Source organism: Ranitomeya variabilis, chromosome 1 (assembly GCF_051348905.1).
Source record: "Ranitomeya variabilis isolate aRanVar5 chromosome 1, aRanVar5.hap1, whole genome shotgun sequence".
Taxonomy (NCBI): Eukaryota; Metazoa; Chordata; class Amphibia; order Anura; family Dendrobatidae; genus Ranitomeya; species Ranitomeya variabilis.
In genome coordinates, this window is record NC_135232.1 from 583,731,623 (window position 1) to 583,752,634 (window position 21,012).

The window sequence follows — 21,012 nt, forward strand, 5'->3', positions numbered from 1 at the left end:
TGGTCTGCCATGTATTTGTATTTTCCTTTAGGTCTTTAGCTAAACACCACCATAAATGGAATTTATTTTTTTATTCTTATTTCAGATTTCTGGCAACCGGAGAGAACTTATCATCCCTCCACTTTCAGTACCGGCTTGGAATTTCCACCCTGTCTGGAATAGTTGCGGACACCTGCCGGGCTTTGTGGAATGTTCTTCGGGATGAGTTTAAGCTCCTACCCACGGAAGACATGTGGATTGAAATTGCTGAAAAATTCTGGAGTGTGTGTGATTTCCCCAACTGTTTGGGAGCGGTGGATGGAAAGCACATAGGCATTACCAAACCCGCCAGAACTGGATTGGAGTACTTCAACTACAAAAAATATGTTTCAGTTGTGCTCATGGCAATAGCAGATGCGGACTGTCGCTTCATCGCCGTGGATATTGGAGCTTTTGGCCGTGGGAATGACTCACAGCCTTTCAAGAACTCGGATATGGACCGACGTGTGTATGGAAGAAATTTTAATTTTCCACTGACACGACCTCTCCCCAACACTCAAGGCCCACCGATGCCATTTGTTATGGTTGGGGATGAGGCCTTTCAGATGTGTGAAAACCTACTAAAGCCATATTCCAGTCGGGACTTGAACCATACTAAAAGGATTTATAACTACAGACTGACCAAGGCACGAATAACAGTGGAGTGCACCTTTGGGATTCTTGTCTCAAAATGGCGCATTCTTGCGACAGCCATTAATCTAAAAATGGAGAGAGTCGATGAGGTGGTCAAAGTCTGCGTGGTTCTCCACAATTACATAATGGCTAAGAAGCGACCCAACATTGAACTGGATGAACCTGTTGCAAACCCATTGCCAGATTACCAGCATCACCCGCTGCAGTCAACAGTTGAAGTTGGCCACATGCGGGACCAATTTGCTGCCTATTTTCATTCAGATATTGGACATGTGGCATGGCAAGACAATATTGTGTAAAATTTCCTGTTGGATTTTGGCCTGTACCAGTTATGTTTTAAATGTTAATAATATTTGTGTTTTGCTATCTTGACCGAGTCTCCTATGTATTGCCTCTAAAAACCACTTATGTTGATAGTGGAAAGGTAGTTGACATCATTACGTCCAGATTCTGTTCTGTAGTAACTATTGGACACAGACTGAAGAGAAGATGGAGGTATAATAAAAAGCAGATCTACACTCATCAAGTCAGGTGTCAGAAATAATGAATTCATGAGGCAAAAATAAAAGCCTCATGAATTCACTATTTCTGACACCTGTCCAGGTGAGTATAGATATGCCTTGTATGACCTACATCGTCTCTTCGGTTTGTGTGAAATAGATTACGTGCACAAGGCAGTTCTCTACTCACCAGGTCAGGAGTCATATATAATGAGTTCATGACGCAGAGTTTTGTGCATCATGAACTCATTATTTATGACACATGACCTGTTGAGTATAGTTCTGCTTTGTATTACCGCCATTTTCTCTTCAATCTGCGACACAGATTAATCAGACTGAAGCGATTATTGAGAAAATATAAGTTATATTTTTTTTGCCACCTCATAGCTCTATACCCAAACACACAAAGCTGCAGTGTTGTACTTAATAACTACTGGACCTATGAGTTGGCAAAAAAATAGAGTGTGCGGCACAGTGTTTCATTAGACGCACGGTGTGTGTTGCTGGCGGCGAAATACACAAATAACCAAACATTATTGGGGGCAAAAAACGTTATTATTTATTTTTTAACAAAAAAAAAAAATTAACTGCGTCTGCTTGGGGTAGAGTGACAGAACTGGGGTGTGTGTAGCTGTGAGGCCTGGCTAAGTGTGGACGATGCAGGGGTGGCAGGAGAAGAGGCAATGAAACTAGTGGGGTCTGGGAGTTTGGGGATGGGGCTTGACACATGAGAGGCCTGAGACACACTGGAAGGGTGAGACAAACCTGACATTACAGACACATTAGGAGGTGATGGGGTAAGAATACAGATGGTACGCTGTTTTTTATTTTTTTTCCCTTTTTGGATCTACATGGTCTGGGGAGCCTCAGTGGGCGCATTTGTTGCGGCCTGGTCGTGGTGGGTGACCTGTCAGGGTCCTGCTGCTGCATACTGCCATGCTGCGTACTGCCATGCCAGAGTCCATTGTGCTCGTAGAGCGTACAGCCATGCCAGAGTCCATTGTGCTCGTAGAGCGTACAGCCATGCCAGAGTCCATTGTGTTCATAGAGCGTACAGCCATGCCAGAGTCCATTCTGCTCGTAGAGCGTACAGCCATGCCAGAGTCCATTGTGCTCGTAGAGCGGAAGGCCATGCCAGAGTCCATTGTGCTCGTAGAGCGAAATGCTATGCCAGAGTCCATTGTGCTCGTAGAGCGAAAGGCCATGCCAGGGTCCTGCTGCATCGTGGTAGTGGTGGAGCGGAAGGCCAAGCCAGGGTCCTGCTGCATCGTGGTGGTGGAGCGGAAGGCCATGCCAGGGGCCTGCTGCTGCATGGTGGTGGGGAAAGCCATGCCTGGGTCATGCTACATCGTGGTGGAGCGCAAGGCCATGCCAGGGTCCTGCTGCTGCATGGTGGTGGCAGTGGAGGAGGTCCAAACTGGAGCAGCAGTTGTCATGGTGGTGGCAGTGGGCTGTCCAACATCACTCGGCATGGTGGTGGTGCTGTAGTGGTGTCTGACAGTGCTTGGAATGCAGGTGGCCGTGCAGTACTATGCAGCAGAGCTCGGCATTGAGGTCAAGTGTGACAGTGTTGGCACAGATGGATATGCCGCCACTGTCTGCTGAAAATACCGACTCTGCTGCATAGCCTGCACATAAGCAGCATTGCAGGCCTGCATGACACTAAGCTGGAGATCAGGAGTAAGGTGTTCCGAAATGCCCTGTTCAATTTTATTAAAAGATGTGCTGGCCTCTGGAGGTCGGCTTTCACTTGGTCAAGGCTTTTGGTGACCTACTGGATACATGTATTCATATGGCTAATGGCAGTATGCAGTCGGTCACCCATCGCCTTGAGTCCATCATGAAAGACAGAGCACAAGTGCAAAAACTCGGGCATGAGTGACCTGTCCGAGGCCCTCTGCCGCTGCCGAGAAGAACCCAAAAAAAAAAAAGGGGCAGAGGACAGGGAAAGGGGAACACCTCATGGACCAGCTTCCTGGTCTCCAGTTTGTGTGACAGGCCCACTTGCTGCAGCGCTGCTGGATGGCTGGGATGGGTCCGTGGCTGTCTGATGAAGGACCGCTCCAGAACCAGGGTCAAGAGTGCTGCTCCATGTGCTGTGAAAAAGAAAAAAAAATGAATACCAAACATTTACAAAATGCCAATTAGTGTGGAATAGAAACATACAGATTATGGCAATACAACACAACCTAATACACCAAAAAAATACTTATGTTCTCTGGGCAAGGACCGGTCTCAAAAATGCCAGAATGCGGTATTTATATTTTCGGATCCTTGCACCCGAACCACTAGGAAGCCGACTCTCTTGACGAAGGTCCTGGTTGAAGCTATCCTTCATCAAACGCCAACATGTTTTGGCTTTGAGCACTGTTGAAAAAACAAAAAAGAATGGTTAGACAATGGACTTTTGGCTGTGATCACACAACTGTGTGTGATGAGAGAAACTCCTGAGAGTTTCTCTCATCACACACAGATGTGTGATCTCGGCCAAGGTCACTGCTGCAGCACACCGCATTGCAATACTTACAAAATGCATTACGGACCCGAGTCGGGGCGTTGTCCCAGCCATCCAACATCGTTTTGGCCACCTCATTCCATAGCCGCTGGATTGTCACGTTGTCCGAGTGCTGCGGAACCTGGGTGTCCCACAACGGGACTTGCTCATGGACCAGGGATGGACTGGTCGAGAGATGCCTCACGACTGAAGGTTCCTTGGGAAGGCAGCCCACTCCATACTGTGAATCCCAAATGGGGGAGGAGCCCAAAAGGGGGTGGGGCATCCAAGGTCCAAAGGGGCAGGCGAGGTGGTGCCCAAGGTACCTACGGGTGATGTTATTTGCTGGAGGTGCCATGGGCCAGGACATATAGCCACCCATTTGAAAAAACTGACCGTCACATCCATACATAGACTAAGTGTGAACAGGTGCTGAACCTAGAGTAACCAACTCATATATAGTCAAGTAAAAAAGGCAGCACACTGCAGCGCTAAGACATGCAAACATGAAAACTGAACTGCAATACTGCACTAGAAATATGAAAAATGAGAGCGTTTAGCGCATAAAAATGGCCAATTTTATGTGTACCTGATAGCCCCTTTACGGCATCTCTCGTATATCAGGTCCTACGCTTGCCTACCTCGCTGAGAATAAACGTCTCCATGTGAATGGGTACCTGTGAAAACCTCTTCCTAGACTCATATTCTCTCTCTCTGTGGAGGGGTACTGGACCTGCTGCGATTAAAACACCTGGGCTAGGAGGCGGAGTGCTCAGTCAGAAGGCTAAATAATATATTTGAAAAAACTGACCGTCACATCCATACATAGACTAAGTGTGAACAGGTGCTGAACCTAGAGTAACCAACTCATATATAGTCAAGTAAAAAAGGCAGCACACTGCAGCGCTAAGACATGCAAACATGAAACATGAAAACTGAACTGCAATACTGCAGTAGAAATATGAAAAATGAGAGCGTTTAGCGCATAAAAATGGCCAATTTTATATGTACCTGATAGCCCCTTTACTGTGGAGGGGTACTGGACCTGCTGCGATTAAAACACCTGGGCTAGGAGTCGGAGTGCTCAGCTCTCATTTTTCATATTTCTAGTGCAGTATTGCAGTTCAGTTTTCATGTTTCATGTTTGCATGTCTTAGCGCTGCAGTGTGCTGCCTTTTTTACTTGACTATATATGAGTTGGTTACTCTAGGTTCAGCACCTGTTCACACTTAGTCTATGTATGGATGTGACGGTCAGTTTTTTCAAATATATTATTTAGCCTTCTGACTGAGCACATAAAATTGGCCATTTTTATGCGCTAAACGCTCTCATTTTTCATATTTCTAGTGCAGTATTGCAGTTCAGTTTTCATGTTTCATGTTTGCATGTCTTAGCGCTGCAGTGTGCTGCCTTTTTTACTTGACTATATAGCCACCCGTTGTCCAATGACCACTGAGCCAATGGACTGCAGCATAGGACGGAGCTACTCGTATTTTACCTATCCAGCCTGCACTGCTGTTCCCCAAACGGGAGAGGGGACGCAGGCATGCCCCGTGACAGTAAACTGGGTACAAGTGACTGGTTTGCTGTACTCGGGAAGTTTGGTAACCCTAGTGAGGGCCACAATTCCACATCAGCTGATTCCTGGAAAGAGGATGGGTGTCCGCTGTCTCCATGGTGACACGAAGGACTACAGGACTACCCTGTGGCCCAGGTGGTCATAAACACAAACTGTGGCACCAAATCCCACGAGATTGGCGTGGTCAAGAACCTATTGCAATCTATTATAATAGGGCGGAACTTTGTGTTATTTTGGGACTTGTGGGGACAAGGGAGGACACATCTGGTTGCCCGGACAACAGCCATATCGCTCCTAAAGAAATCTTGTCGCAGGCTACAGATGACAGGTTTCCCATTGTGTGTGCTTGTTGTTGATGAGGATGAGGCAGCATCCACTGAGGCCAACGTCCCTGAGCGGGAGGTGTCCGGGCAAACTTTGGGACTGCTCAACTAAGGGACTTAACTCTAAAAAAGGCCTTTGATAATGTAACGGTACTTAATGGCGTTGCTCAAGAGCCGGGGGCTGACACTCGACACCCACATTTTGCCATAAATGGGGAGATGATACTGTATATCGCTTCACCAAGCTGAGAAGGGAGATAAATGAGCATTTACCAGTGCCAGGGCCATACAGACGCAGAGTGTTAGACATGGCCCATACACATGTGTTAGGTGGTCACCTGGGCATAGAGAAAACCCAGGAACGGATCCTCCAGAGTTTCTACTGGCCTGGTGAATTACTGTAGGTCCTGCCCCACCTGCCATCCCCAGTTGCCCATTTTCGTAGCCTCATGGTGCCATTGCAAATTATTGAGGTTCGGTTTGATTGCAAAGCCATGGATTAAGTAGGACCCCTTGTCAAGTCCGCCATAGGACATCAGTATATCCTGGTGATACTGAACTGTGCTACACGATACCCGGAGGCCATTACACTACATAACTCCTCTGCAAAGTATATTGCCCAAGAGTTGGTCCATGTCTTCTCTAGAGCGGGATTGCCTAAAGACAAGGGACCCTGTATATGTCAAAGATGATGAAGGAGTTGTGCAAAACCTGCAAATCACACAACTCCGGACCGCAGTCTACCATCTGCAGACGGATGGCTCGGTAGAAAGGTTCAATAAAACATTGAAAGCCATGTTGAAGATCGTAGATAAAGATGGACGGGACTGTCTACGACCGTACCTTCTATTCATCAACCGAGACGTACCACAGGCCTCTACTGGGTTCTCCCTTTTTGAACTGTTTGTATGGCTGACACCCTTGTGGACTCTTCAAAGTAGCAAGAGACATGGGAGGCGGAGTCTACACCCAACAGGAGTGTAATCAAGCATGTGGTCCAGATGCAAGAGAGAGGATTGTCAAGGTGATGCCCCTCGTGAGAGAACACTTCTTCAAAGAACAAGAGGCGCAGTCGAGGGTCCACAATAGGTCGGCAAGGGTGAGACACTTCAACCCTGGCAATCAAGTACTGGTACTGATACCCACGGTGGAGCCCAAATTCCTGGCCAAGTGGCAGGGTCCCTATGAGGTAGTGGAGAAAGTTGGAGAGGTCAACTACAAAATCCAACAATCGGGGAGGCGGAAGCACTACTACCCTTGACCTCACAAAAGGATATTGGCAAATTCCTATGTCCCAAGGAGAAGACTGCCTTTTCAACGCCAGAAGGGTGCTTCCATTACACAAGGATACCATTTTGGGTAACAAGGCGTTCCAGCTACATTACAGAGAGCCACGGACCAGATCCTGGCCCCTATAAAAGGTAGCCTACCTGGACGACATTGTAAACTTCAGCCAGGATTGGGGGAGTCATCTGAGCAAAGTCCAGGCTGTAGTTGATGCGGTAAATCTTTAGCTGCTTTTTCCCTGGCACTGCAGTTGCGGCGTCGAACGCTAGTTGGTCTGGAGGGACTCTAACCCTGTCTCCTTGGGCCAGAGTCTTGTGACCAAAACACTAGCGTTTACTCTGCGGTATTGTGGCCCTGTGATGCAACAGGGTTCGCCTCCTACAAACCGGATGAAGTTAACCTGCATGTGTTTGTTATACCGCCATATACTGTCAGTCATTACTAAGCAGCAGGTGTCATCTTTGCACGGTGGACCCCAGGGCTGTGAACGCACCTTATATCCTCTTTAATATTATTTGGTGCCTTCTGCCAGCCCTAACAGATGGTCACTGGGCTTGACAACGTTTATATTGATCATAGGGGTGGTAACTGGAGAAGAAATCTTGCCCAACTCGAAGCCCAGAGGATTTCTAAAATTGGGTCAGTTTAATCCCAGGGCTTGACTTAAGTTTTAAGCTTTGCCCCTTTCCTTTAGTAATTAGTTTTTTTATGGTTTGTGTGTTGTTTGTCTTGTATTTAATTTTGTCTTTTTTTATCTTCAGCATTTTAGTTACATTTCATTTATACTTACTCATGCGGTTCCCTCTGTCTTCCTGGATTGGCAGCAATGTCCTGACTCCTGTGCGAGGAGATATTAGTCTCCCTCTGCTGCCTGGATGTTGATAGAGAAGGCCCAGGTGACGGGGATTGCAGTCTGATCCTGTTATGAGAAGAAATTAATATTATTTGTCTGTTTACAACGTGTGAATATAAAATATATTTATGTTTTTATCTGTGATACCCTTTTTCTTCGAGTGAACTTTTCATACACCCTCCTATGTGTATTTTTGAGTAATTGTTGTAGCATGAATTTCTTTGTACTTTTCTGCTATTGATCATTTTATATTTTTTATTTTTGAGTCATCACCCTTGTATTATATAGTTTCACTAATTATCACTTTTTATAATGCACTTTATATATATATATATATATATATATATAGATCAAAAAAGAGGCAGCACTCCATTTTTCAAAAAGGTGCAGGATTTATTCAAATCCACATGTCAGTGCGACGTTTCAGCTCCATTGAGCTTTTCTCAAGGCTTGAGAAAAGCTCAATGGAGCTGAAACGTCGCACTGACATGTGGATTTGAATAAATCCTGCACCTTTTTGAAAAATGGAGTGCTGCCTCTTTTTTGATCTATATTGAGTGAGGACGACCAGTGGACGGGTTGCCTGGAGGCTTTGCACCTAGAGATAAGTTGTACCAGTGTGCTGTTCCTTTTTTTATATTTATATATATATATATATATATATATATATACACACACACACACACATTTATAGAGGATTTGTTAACCCTATATGACACCTGCTTTTATTATTTTTTTTATTTTTATTTATTTCTACTTATTATCAGCCATTAATGCATCTTTTTTAATCCAATGCCCTTTATTCACTTTTTATTATGCACATTGTCACTTTAAACTGCATTGTATACACAGCCATTTTAATAATTAACTTATTTGACTCAGATGTCATGTTGATACACATGGGATGTTTCACCGTGTAGTTTTGGTACACTGACATTGGGTTTCCCCTTCACCCAGTTCACACCTATTTCATTTACTCTCCTAACCATGGACTCACCTTTGTGAGTTTGTGGCTAAATCTTCAGTGTACTTGCACAGTGGGCAGCGCTTCCTGCCTGGCGTCACCTTGGAGACGCCTCTTGGTTGCTGCCTGTCCCGCCCCGTTTTGATGCGTCGAACGGGGGAGTGGCCCGGCATCACATGACGCTGGTCTGCGGTGACGTCGTGCAGGTCCTGCCGCTGGAAGCGCTGCAATCAAGCTGCTGCTGCCACCACTGATTTAAACACACTATATAAGAACCACACATCAGTACCTTAACACACACTCTCCCCTAAGGAAAAAGCCAAACGCGAAATGCGCGTCGAGGTCTGTCAGCCCTTCTAAGGTAATATGCCGGGCCAATTAACCCTTCCTGATCTTTAGACACTATGTCATATTGACTACCGTATTTTCCGTCGTATAAGACGACTTTTTAACCCCTGAAAATCTTCTTAAAAGTCGGGGGTCGTCTTATATGCCGGGTATCGCCTTGTACGCCGGGTGTATATGGTGGGTGGAGTGGTCCTGATGACGACGAGGGGGCGTCTCACAGGAAAGTGCGTGGACTATACCCCATTACCTCATCGTAGCGCTGCAGCGTGGGGTCTCTGTGCTGGGAGCGGCGGCTTCCTCTCCGCTTTGTGCCGCGTGGGTGCTGTGGGGCGGCGGCTCCTCTTCTGCAGTGTGGGGCCTCTGTGCTGTGGGGCGGCGGCGGCATATCTTCATGCAGTCGGGGCTCCTCCAGCATCTCCTTAAAGCCCGGAGGCCCCGCTGGCAGCTCCATCGGTGTAATGCGGTGGCCTCCGGGAAAATGGCCGCAGCTCAGATTCAGATCTCGTCCCAAGATCTCGGGAGACGAGATCTGAATCTGAGCAGCGGCCATTTTCCCGGAGGCAGCTCAATAGGTGCAATGCGGTGGCCTCCGGGAAAATGGCCGCTGCTCAGATTCAGATCTCGTGTCCCGAGATCTCGGGACGAGATCTAAATCTGAGCATGCGCCGCCCCCAGCGGCCATTTTCCCGGAGGCCACCACATCGCACCTATTGAGCCGCCTCCGGGAAAATGGCCGCTGCTCAGAATCAGATCTCGTCTCCCGAGATCTCGGGACGAGATCTGAATCTGAGCAGCGGCCATTTTCCCGGAGGCCACCGCATTACACCGATGGAGCTGCCGGCGGGGCCTCCGGGCTTTAAGGAGATGCCGGGGGAGCCCCGACTGCATGAAGATACGCCACCGCCGCCCCACAGCACAGAGGCCCCACACTGCAGAAGAGGAGCCGCCGCCCCACAGCTCAGCACACACGCGGCACAAAGATGAGCAGCAGCAGCCGCCGCTCCCAGCACAGAGACCCCACGCTGCAGCGCTACTATGAGGTAATGGGGGATACTCACTTTCTTGTGAGACGCCCCCTCGTTGTCATCAGGACCACTCCCCCCCTCCAAAAGGCACATTAGTCACGGCCCTATAAGACAACATACGGTGTATAAGAAGACCCCCGACTTTTAAGAAGATTTTATATTTTAACTGGAAAAGTTGGGGGGTCGTCTTATACGCCCAGCCGTCTTATACGCCGTAAAATACGGTACTTGTTCTACTGTTACCCCCTGTACATTTAATATGGGCCTTTCTATTGACTACATCATACACTTACACTAATGGAGATTATATATTGCTGTTTTTTTATTGGTTCTATTTCCATGTTATCCTTGAAGGTGACTCACCTATTATGTTTATATAACCTATATGGCCATTAATTAGTGCATCTTTTTCCCATGCTTTTGGATATCTAATGTGTATGTTGATTTTTCACCTTTTTGGGGGTTTTGTCAATGAATTATTATAGTCCATAGGCTTTTACACATTTCTTGTTGAAGTTTTTTTATAACTACCTTTTATATTATCCTTTTTTGGAGTCCAAACTGAGTTTTTCAAGGGTGACTCTTTTACCTACATTTGGTATATTATTGGTGTATTGATTTTTGTAAGTGGCTTATTTTTGCATCTTTGTCCCCACTTTATCATGTTTTTTATTCATTTTTAATTTATCAATATGTTCAATAACATTTTCATTTTTATGGCATTTTGCTTCCTTTTTCTTTTCTCCATTTTTATGTACGGTAATAAGCAACTGTGTCACTGTACATGAGGGAAGCAGGATTATCAAATTATAAGAATGCTGAAAAAGTAAAACCCTTGTTGAACTTTTCAAGTCTCAGACAAAATATCCAACAAGCTTCTTTTCATTTTATCTTTTTTCTTATCGATATTAACTCATCTGGCAAAGTAACAACTGGAAAATTCTCCAAAATTTGAGAATGGAAACATCGCCCTAACATGTCTAATAAGGCTGTGTCCAGATGTAGATTTTAGCCATGTATCGGTGATGCTTACTTTGTTGTTATGATGGCTTTGGACCTAGAAATCTTTAAAATTCCATCCACCCCTATATGAAATATCGGGAGAGGTTGTGATAGCCTCTCTCAAATGCAAATCGGATAATAGAAAAGGCTGCTTGTCACGCACTCAGGTGGCCACTGGATCAGGCTTACCTAGGAGGGGTGTAGCTAAGTGACTACCAGGTGTTCCCTGGAGCTCCTGATTGCGGAGTCAGGCTTGGCTGTAGGTAGCTGCCAGGTATAACTCCTAGGCAATCCTAGGCAGCTACTGATGCCTGGGGTCAGGTACGCAAACACCGATATGAACTTGGACTCCATTCAGACAAATAGGTCCTAGGTTCTCTGGTAGAACGGTTATTGACATGGAGAGACAGGACTGATTCAAGTATCGCCGATGCGGCGTCAGGATACAGGTGCCACCAATGCTGCTTTAGTGTTCGGTGTGTAAGATGGTCGCCGGATAAGTCCTTGATGGGGATATGTGTCATTGCGGCTATTAGCTGTGGTGATGTGAGCCCGGAAGTATTCTCCAGCACGTATAGTGCTGAGAGAATTATTTGGGCCGCTTCAAGGCCCGAGCGGACATAAGAGATGGGTGGAAATGACTGCCCACATATCCCCACCCCAGGAGCATGGTTTGGTAACTAAAACGGAGGCCAAATGTCTCATTCAGGGTCTGTGGCTGGAGGTGTGGAGACCTCCATTGAGTGTGCATGCTAAAGACACTGACCTGTGTGGGTGGACCCGCTATACTGTATGGACTGTTATTTTTTCTGTTTGTTACTTTGGGCCGGAAAAGGCTGTTCATTTATTTTCCTAACCAGAGCAGTTTATGCCATTTTGAATAAACTTGCTTGGAAATTCCAGTGATACCGCTTTATGCCTACCTCAACTGCAGCCGAGTGAGTACAGATCCCTACAACTGGTGATAGAAGCACGGGGACGAATCCCAAGAGGAAATGTAACTGTTGATACTGCATGCCATGGATGAAAGCGGCGGCAGGAGGGAAATCTTACAACACGGAGGACCTGCTAAAACACCTGGTCCAAGCGCAGCAGCAAGAGTCCAACAGGTTGTTGTTACAGCAGATCCAGCAGGAGCAACATCAGTAGATGCAGCTTCTGGCATCAGCCATCCAGGGCAGGACGAGAGCCCCAACCCCAAGTCCGGCTGATGAGGCACATGTCCGGAAGGCGGTAAGACCAGCTTTGCAGAAAATGACCCCCGGGGATGACGTTAAGGCCATCCTGACGGTGTTTGAAAGGGTTGCCAAGAAGGAGAAGCTACCGCCAGAGCAGTGGGGAGCGGTACTTGCGCCATACTTGACAGAGGAACCCCAGAAGGAGTACTTTGACTTAACTTTGCAGGATGCCAAAGAGTATCACAAGCTAAAAAGTGAGATTCTTGTGCACTTGGGGGTGACAATGACTATCAAGGCACAACAGGTTCACTGCTGGGCGTATCACTGGGACAAACCACCTCGCTCCCAAATGTTCGTCCTGTTACACCTGGTCAAGAAGTGGCTGCAACCAGAGTACTCTATGCCTGCGCATATGGTGGAACGGGTGGTGATGGACCGGTTTGTGAACTCCCTACCAAGGCCCATACATACTTGAGTTGCCCAGGGTGATCCCCAGTATGCCTATGAACTGATCAGATTGGTTGAGAGATGACAGGATTGAAGGTTCCTTGGGAAGGCAGCCAACTCCATAATGACGATCCCAACAGGGGGCGGAGGCCCAAAAGGGGGTGGGGCATCCAAGGTCCAAAGGGGCACGTGATGCGGTGCCCAAGGTACCTACGGTTGATGTTATTTGCTGGAAGTGCCATGGGCCAGGACATATAGCCGCCCGTTGTCACATGACCAGTGAGCCAATGGACTGCAGCACAGGACGGCGCTACTCGTATTTTGCCTATCCAGCCTGCACTGCTGTTCCCCAAATGGGAGAGGGGCGGCAGGTATGCCCCGTGACAGTAAACGGGGTACAAGTGACTGGTTTGCTGTACTCGGGAAGTTTGGTAACCCTAGTCAGGGCCACAATTCCACATTAGCTGATTCCTGGAAAGAGGATGGGTGTCCGCTGTTTCCATGGCGACACGAAGGACTACAGGACTGCCCTGTGGTCCAGGTGGTCATAAACACAAACTGTGGCATCAATTCCCAGGAGGTTGGCAAGGTCAAGAACCTATTGCACTCTATTATAATAGGGCGGGACTTTGTGTTATTTTGGGACCTGTGGGGACAAGAGAGGACGTCTGGTTGCCCGAACAACAGCCAGATCGCTCCTAAAGAAACCTCGTCGCAGGCTACAGATGACAGGTTTCCCATTGTGTGTGCTTGTTGGCGATGAGGATGAGGCAGCTTCCACTGAGGCCAATGTCCCTGAGCGGGAGGTGTCGGGGGGAAAAATTGGGACCGCCCAACTCAGGGACTTAACTCTAAAAAGACGCCTTTGATAATGTAACGGTACTTGTACTTAATGGTGTTGCTCAAGAGCCGGGGGGATGACACTCGACACCCACATTTTTCCATGAATGGGGAGATGATACTGTATATCGCTTCATCAAGCTGAGAAGGAAGATAAATGAGCAGTTATCGGTGCCAGGGCCATACAGACGCAGAGTGTTAGACATGGCCCATACACATGTGTTAGGTGGTCACCTGGGCATAGAGAAAACCCAGGAACGGATCCTCAAGAGGTTCTACTGGCCTGGTGAATTACTGTAGGTTCTGCCCCACTTGCCATCCCCAGTTGCCCATTTTCGTAGCCTCTTGGTGCCGTTGCATATTATTGAGGTTCCGTTTGATTGCAAAGTCATGGATTAAGTAGGACCCCTTATCAAGCCTGCCATGGGACATCAGCATATCCTGGTGATACTGAACTATGTTACACCATACCCGGAGGCCATTACACTACGTAACTCCTCTGCAAAGTATATTGCCCGATAGCTGGTCCATGTCTTCTCTAGAGCGGGGTTGCCTAAAGACAAGGGAGCCTGCTTATGTCAAAGGTGATGATGAAGTTGTGCAAAACCCTGCAAATCACACAACTCCGGACCTCAGTCTACCATCTGCAGACGGATGACTCGGTAGAAAGGTTCAATAAAACCTTGAAAGCCATTTTGAAGAAGATCGTAGATAAAGATGGACGGGACTGGCACTGTCTACTACCGTACCTTCTATTCTTCATCCGAGACTTACCACAGGCCTCAAATGGGTTCTCCCTTTTTGAACTGTTGTATGGCTAACACCCTCGTGGACTCCACGATGTAGCAAAAGAGACATGGGAGGCGGAGTCTACACCCAACAGGAGTGTAATCGAGCATGTGGCCCAGATGCAAGAGAGAGGATTGCCAAGGTGATGCCCATCATGAGAGAACACCTCTTCAAAGCACCAGAGACGCAGTCTAGGGTCCACAATAGGTCGGCAAGGATGAGACACTTCAACCCTGGCGATCAAATACTGGTGCTGATGCCCACGGTGGAGACCAAATTCCTGGCCAAGTGGCAGGGTCCCTATGAGGTAGTGGAGAAAGTTGGTTGGTCAACGACAAAATCCAACAACCGGAGAGGCGGAAGCACTACTACCCTTGACCTCACAAAAGGGTATTGGCAAATTCCTATGTCCCAAGATGCCAAGGAGAATACTGCCTTTTCAAAGCCAGATGGGTGCTTCCATTACACAAGGATGCCATTTGGGTTACTAGGCATTCCAGCTACATTCTAGAGAGCCATGGACCGGATCCTGGCCACCCATAAAAGGTAGCCTACCTGGACTACATTGTAAACTTCAGCCAGGATTGGGGGAGTCATATGAGCAAAGTCCAGGCTGTACTTGATGCTCTACGGTAGGCAGGGTTTTCTAAAAACCTGAAGAAATGTGCCTTAGGAATGGAGGAGGCAAGATACTTGGGCTATGTTGTAGGCAGAGGCGAAATAAAGCCCCAGATAAACAAAGTTGAGGTGATCCAGGGCTGGCCACAACCCCTCTCAAAAAAGCAGGTGAGGGCATTCCTGGGCATTGTGGGCTACTACCGCCGGTTTATTCCAAACTTCGCCATGGTAGCTGCCTCTCTGACAGACCTCCTTAAAGTGACAAAGTCAGCTATGATTAAGTGGTCTCCAGAAGTTGAGACAGCCTTCTAGGAACTGAAGCTGGACCTGTGCAAACAGCAGGTGCTGGTAGCACCCGATTTCTCCAAGGAGTTTGTGGTCTAGACAGATGTGTCGGATATCGGCCTGGGAGCTTTCTTGTCCCAAGAGGTGAACGGGGAAGAGCATCCCATAATATATCTCAGCCAAAAGTTGTCATGCCATGAAAAAAAACTACTCCATAGTGGAGAAGGAATGTTTAGCCATCAAATGGGTGTTGGACTCCCTGAGGTACTGCCCCTTGGTTAGGAAGTTCAGACTGGTGTCAGACCATGCCCCATTGAAGTGGAAGAGGGGAACAATGCCAGAGTGATCAGGTGGTTCCTAGCACTTCAGGATTTAAACTTTCAAATTCTTGAGGGGAGATATGGGTCATCACGGATATTAGCTGCGGAGATGTGAGCCCAGTAGCAGGCGCCAGCACGTATAGTGAAGAGAGAATTGTTCGGGCCGCTATAGGGCCGGATTTTACGAGCAGTCAGATGAATGGGAATGGCTGCTCACATATCCCCACCCCAGGGGCAAGGTTTGGCACATAAAATGGAGGCCAATGGCTTCATTCAGTGTCTGTGATTGGAGGCGTGGAGACCTCTATTCTGTGTCTGCTAAAGACACTGTCCTGTGCGGGCGGATCTGCTATACTATATGGATTGTTTTATTTTTTCTGTTTGTTACTTTGTCCTGGAAAAGGTTGTTCATTTGTTTTCCTAACCAGAGCAGTTTATGCGGTTTTGAATAAACTTGCTTGGACATTCTAATGATACTGGTTTCTGTGCCTACCTCAACTGCAGCCGAGTGAGTACAGATCCCTACAGGAGGCTGAAGCGATTTTGAGAAACTGAAAATACTTACAGGCACACAGGTTTCATATACTGATTAAAACAAGATTCACTAGCCGATGACACAGCAGATCACCAATCATTATGATCGTTACATTTTTATTATCTAAACGGATCCAAAAATGGAAATAAAAACTGGACATGTGAACAGAGCCTTAGAATACAATGTAATGTTACCAGAATGATAGCCGTGTTTAGAACTTACCTCTTAGGAACAGATGCCTCGTCTGTTCCTTTCAATTGTCTTTTTCTAGACGAAGTTTTATCTTTTCCTAAAATATATACCAAAACTGATTATGATTCTCATTGACATACCACATTTACACATCAGAGGTGCAGTCTCCACCGCTTAACATGGAGAAAGCAGAAACTATTAGGCTAAGTGCACACGTTGCGGATTTTGCTGAAGATCCGAAACCGAAAACGCTGTGCTCATGCTGCGGGGAAAAAACGCGCGGAAACGCAGCGGTTTACATTCCGCAGCATGTCAATTTTTTGTGCGAAATTTGCAGCGCTTTTACACCTACTCCATAATAGAAAACCGTAGGTGTAAAACCGCAGTGGAATCCGCATAAAAACCGCGGTAAATCCGCAGGTAAAACGCAGAGTCTATTACCTGCAGATTTCTAAAATCTGCTGTGGAAAAATCCGCAGAAGTCCTTTCTACGCGTGCACATAGCCTCACACACTATATGGACGAAACTATTGGGACACATACATATTTCTCCTAGAGGAGCTTTTATAAAATTCTTTTTTAAATCCAGGGTCATTTATATGGAATTGATCTTTCTTTGCAGCTAATAAAGCTTCTACTCTTTTGGAAAGGTTTTCAAAAAATTGGGGATATTTCTGTGGATTTTTTTGTCCATTCTTCCAGAAGAGAATTTATCAGGTCAGACACTGATGTTGGGCAAGAGAACCTGGCTGGCAATCTTTATTTCATCTAAGGCTACATTCTCACTAGCGTCGTGCACTGCACGTCGCTATGCGACGTTGCAGCGCACCGACGCATAGTGTGGGAGCGCCGCACAACGGGGGCAGCGGATGTTGTTTTTCAACGCATCCGCTGCCCCGTTGGGAGGTGCGTGGAGGTGGGGGCGGAGTTACGGCCGCGCATGCACGGTCGGAAATGCTGCAGACGACGCACAAAAAAAGTTACATGTAAATTTTTTTGTGCCGACGGTCCGACGCAACAAGATGCAACTGTCGCACGACGGTTTTGACGTGTGGCAATGCGTCGCACTGCATTGCTAATTCAAGTCTATGGAGAAAAAACGCATCCTGCAAGCAATTTTGCAAGATGCGGTTTTTTTGACAGAACGATGCATAGCGACGTGCAGTGCACGACGCTAGTGTGAAAGAGGCCTAAAAGGTATCTGATGGAGTTGAGGTTAGGTCTCTTAACCCCTTATATGCCACAGGTGGTCTGAACGTTAATGACCGGGCTAATTTTTACAATTCTGACCACTGTCCCTTTATGAGGTTATAACTGTGGAACGCTTCAACAGATCCCGGTGATTCTGACACTGTTTTCTCGTGAAATATTATACTTCATGATAGTGGTAACATTTCTTTGATATTACCTGCGTTTATTTTGTAGAAAAAAAACGGAAATTTTGCGAAAATTTAGAAAATTTCGCAATTTTCCAACTTTGAATTTTTATGCCCTTAAATCACTGCGATATGTCACACAAAATACTTAATAAATAAATAACATTTCCCACATGTCTACTTTACATCAGCACAATTTTGGAACCAAAATTTCATTTTCTTTTGTTAGGGAGTTATAAGGGTTAAAAGTTGACCAGCGATTTCTCATTTTTACAACACCATTTTTTTTAGGGACTAAGTCACATTTGAAGTCACTTTGAGGGGTCTATATGATAGAAAATACCCAAGTGTGACACCATTCTAAAAACTGCACCCCTCAAGGTGATCAAAACCACTTTCAAGAAGTTTATTAACCCTTCAGGTATTTCACAGGAATTTTTGGAATGTTTTTAAAAAAAAAAAAAAGTTAACATTTTACTTTATTTCACAAAAAATTCACTTCAGCTCTGATTTGTTTTATTTTACCAAGGATAACAGGGGAAATTGGACCCAAAAGTTGTTCTGAGTATGCTGTTACCCCATATGTGGGGGCAAACCACTGTTTGGGCGCATGGCAGAGCTCGGAAGGGAAGGAGTGCCATTTGACTTTTCCATGCAAACTTTTTTAAAAGAAATGTATGGAGTGGAACAATATTTTTTTTCATTATTTAGGAATTGTTTTTTATTTTTATTTGTTTTTACACATGTAATTTTTTTTTTTTTTTTTTACTTTTTTACTTTGTACCGAGGAGGACATGACTATATAGTGTTAGATCGCTGATCTGACACTTTGCAAAGCACTGTGTCAGATCAGCGATCTGACAGCTAGTGCTCCAGGTTTGCAAGCCACCTCCCTGCAGGACCCGGATGGATCCCCGTGGCCATTTTGGATCCGGGGCCTGCAGGGGAAGGACGTAGGAGACCCTCTGAACAACGCGATCATATCGATAGGGAAGCATGCAGGGAGCCCCCTCCCTGCACGATGCTTCCCTATGTCGCCGCAACGCTGCGATCATGTTTGATCGCAGTGTTCCGCGGGTTAATGTACCGGGAGCGTGACCGCTCCTGGCACATAATGCCGGATGTCAGCTGTAATAATCAGCAGACACCCAGCGGCGATCGGCCGCGCTTTCCCCGTGAGCGCGGCTGATCTCCAATGACGTACTATCCCGTCACTGAGAATTAAGTCCCAGCTCACCTCGACGGGATAGTACGTCATATGGGATTAGGGGGTTAAAGGGTCATTCAAGTTTTTCCACACCTAACTCACCCAACCATGTCTTATTTGGACTTTCATGAACTGACTTGTGACAATATATTATTACAGCAACATGTTGAATTCAGTGAGCTCTTTATGAGAAATAGTTTCACAAATATTTGTAGAGGCAGCCGGCATTTTTAGGTGCTGGATTTCATATGCCTGTGGCAGTGGGACCAAAAGAGAGAACCTGAATTCAATGACGAAGAGGTGACTTTCGATATTTACCGTATACACTCGAGTATAAGCCGAGATTTTCAGCCTCTTTTTTTTGGGCTGAAAGTGCGACGATTGTCACATATTCACCTGCTCCTGGCGCGGTCCCTAGCAGCTTCTCCCAGACAGATGGTCTTCGGCCCTCCGAAGCGCTTCCTCTGTTCAGCGGTCACGTGGTACCGCTCATTAAAGTAATGAATATGGACTCCACTCCCATAGGGTTGGAGCCGCCTATTCATTACTGTAATGAGCGGTACCAGTGACCGCTGAACAGAGGAAGAGCTGTGGGTGCCGGAGACCATCTGTCAGGGAGAAGCAGCCAGGGACCGCGCCGGGAGCAGGTGAGTATTTCATATTCACCTTTTCTCCGTCTTCTGCGTCCTCTGCAGTGACTGTTCAGGTTAGTGGGCACGATGAAGTATTAGTGTGCGCGCCGCCTGAACAGTCACTGCGGATAGACAGGATGCTGAGGAGCAGTGGGCAGCGACGAGAGGTAAGTATGTCATTTTTTTTTTTATTGCAGCAGCAGCATTATATGTGGCACATTGTTATATGGAGCATCTTATCGGGCCATAAAGAGCTGTATGGATCATTATATGTGGCACATTGTTATATGGAGCATTTTATGGGGCCATAAAGAACTGTATGGAGAATTATATGTGGCACTTTGTTATATGGAGCATCTTATGGGGCCATAAAGAACTGCATGGAGCATTATATATGGAACATTGTTATATGGAGCATCTTATGGGGCCATAATGAACTTTATGAAGCATTATATGTGGCACATTTTAACACTTAACTGTTGTGAATTCCGTTCTCGAACTCCCTCCTGTGGTCATGAATGGTACTTCGGCGAGTTCTGTCCGTGGACTCCCTCTGGTGGCTGTGAGTGGAGCTGCTGGTTCTGAGATTCCTTCCCCAGCTGCCCTCGTTTAGGGCTAGCCTGGCTTCTCTATTTAACTCCACTCAGATCGTTACTTCATGCCAGCTGTCAATGTCTTAGTACTGGTTCAGATCTCTCCTGGATCTTTCTGATGACCTGTCTACTCCAGCAGAAGCTAAGTCCCTGCTAGTTATTTTGTTGTTCATTGTTTTCTTGTCCAGCTTGCTATCATGATATTGCTTTGCTAGCTGGAAGCTCTGGGATGCAGAGTGGCACCTCCGCACCGTGAGTCGGTGCGGGGGTCTTTTTGCACACTCTGCGTGGTATGTTGTAGTTTTTTGTGCTGACCGCAAAGATACCTTTTCTATTCTCTGTCTGTTTAGTAAGTCTGGCCTCCTTTGCTAAGACCTGTTTCATTCCTGTGTTTGTGACTTCCATCTTAACTCACAGTCAATATTTGTGGGGGGCTGCCTTTTCCTTTGGGGAATTTCTCTGAGGCAAGGTCAGGCTTAATTTCCTATCTTTAGGGGTAGTTAGCTCTTAGGCTGTGAAGAGGCGTCTAGGCAGAGTTAGGTACGCTCCACGGCTATTTCTAGTGTGTGTGATAGGATTAGGGTTTGCGGTCAGCAGAGCTCCCACTTCCCAGAGATTGTCCTGTTCTACTGTTTAACCATCAGGTCATTCCGGGTGCTTCTAACCACCAGGTCCATAACACTTAACCTAGTGATGTCTCAATCAATTTTACTTTTATTGGTATCTATTTTTATTTTTGAAATTTAACCAGTAGCTGCATTTCCTACCCTAGGCTTATACTCGAGTCAATAAGTTTTCCAAGTTTTTTGTTGCAAAATTAGGGGTCTCGGCTTATACTCGATTATATACGGTATCTATATAGTGAAAAGCCTCCTTAACATGTACGTGTTTCTGGTACATGTGGCATGCGCTTTCACGCACCGGAGACTCATATCCACATGTACCTACTATAA

General features: G+C 46.4%; 1 protein-coding gene across 1 annotated transcript in view; it reads right to left on the reverse strand.

Moving 5' to 3' along the window:
- Window positions 1–15,116: 15,116 nt before the first annotated feature.
- The window catches only part of LOC143797694 (uncharacterized), an 81,984-nt gene continuing 76,088 nt past the window's right edge, over window positions 15,117–21,012 (reverse strand). The window contains exons 5-6 of the mRNA XM_077281084.1: window positions 16,282–16,348; window positions 15,117–15,171 (exon numbers count right to left, since the gene is read on the reverse strand). Of these exons, the coding sequence (XP_077137199.1) occupies window positions 15,117–15,171; window positions 16,282–16,348 (122 nt within the window). The remainder of the gene's footprint in view (window positions 15,172–16,281; window positions 16,349–21,012) is intronic.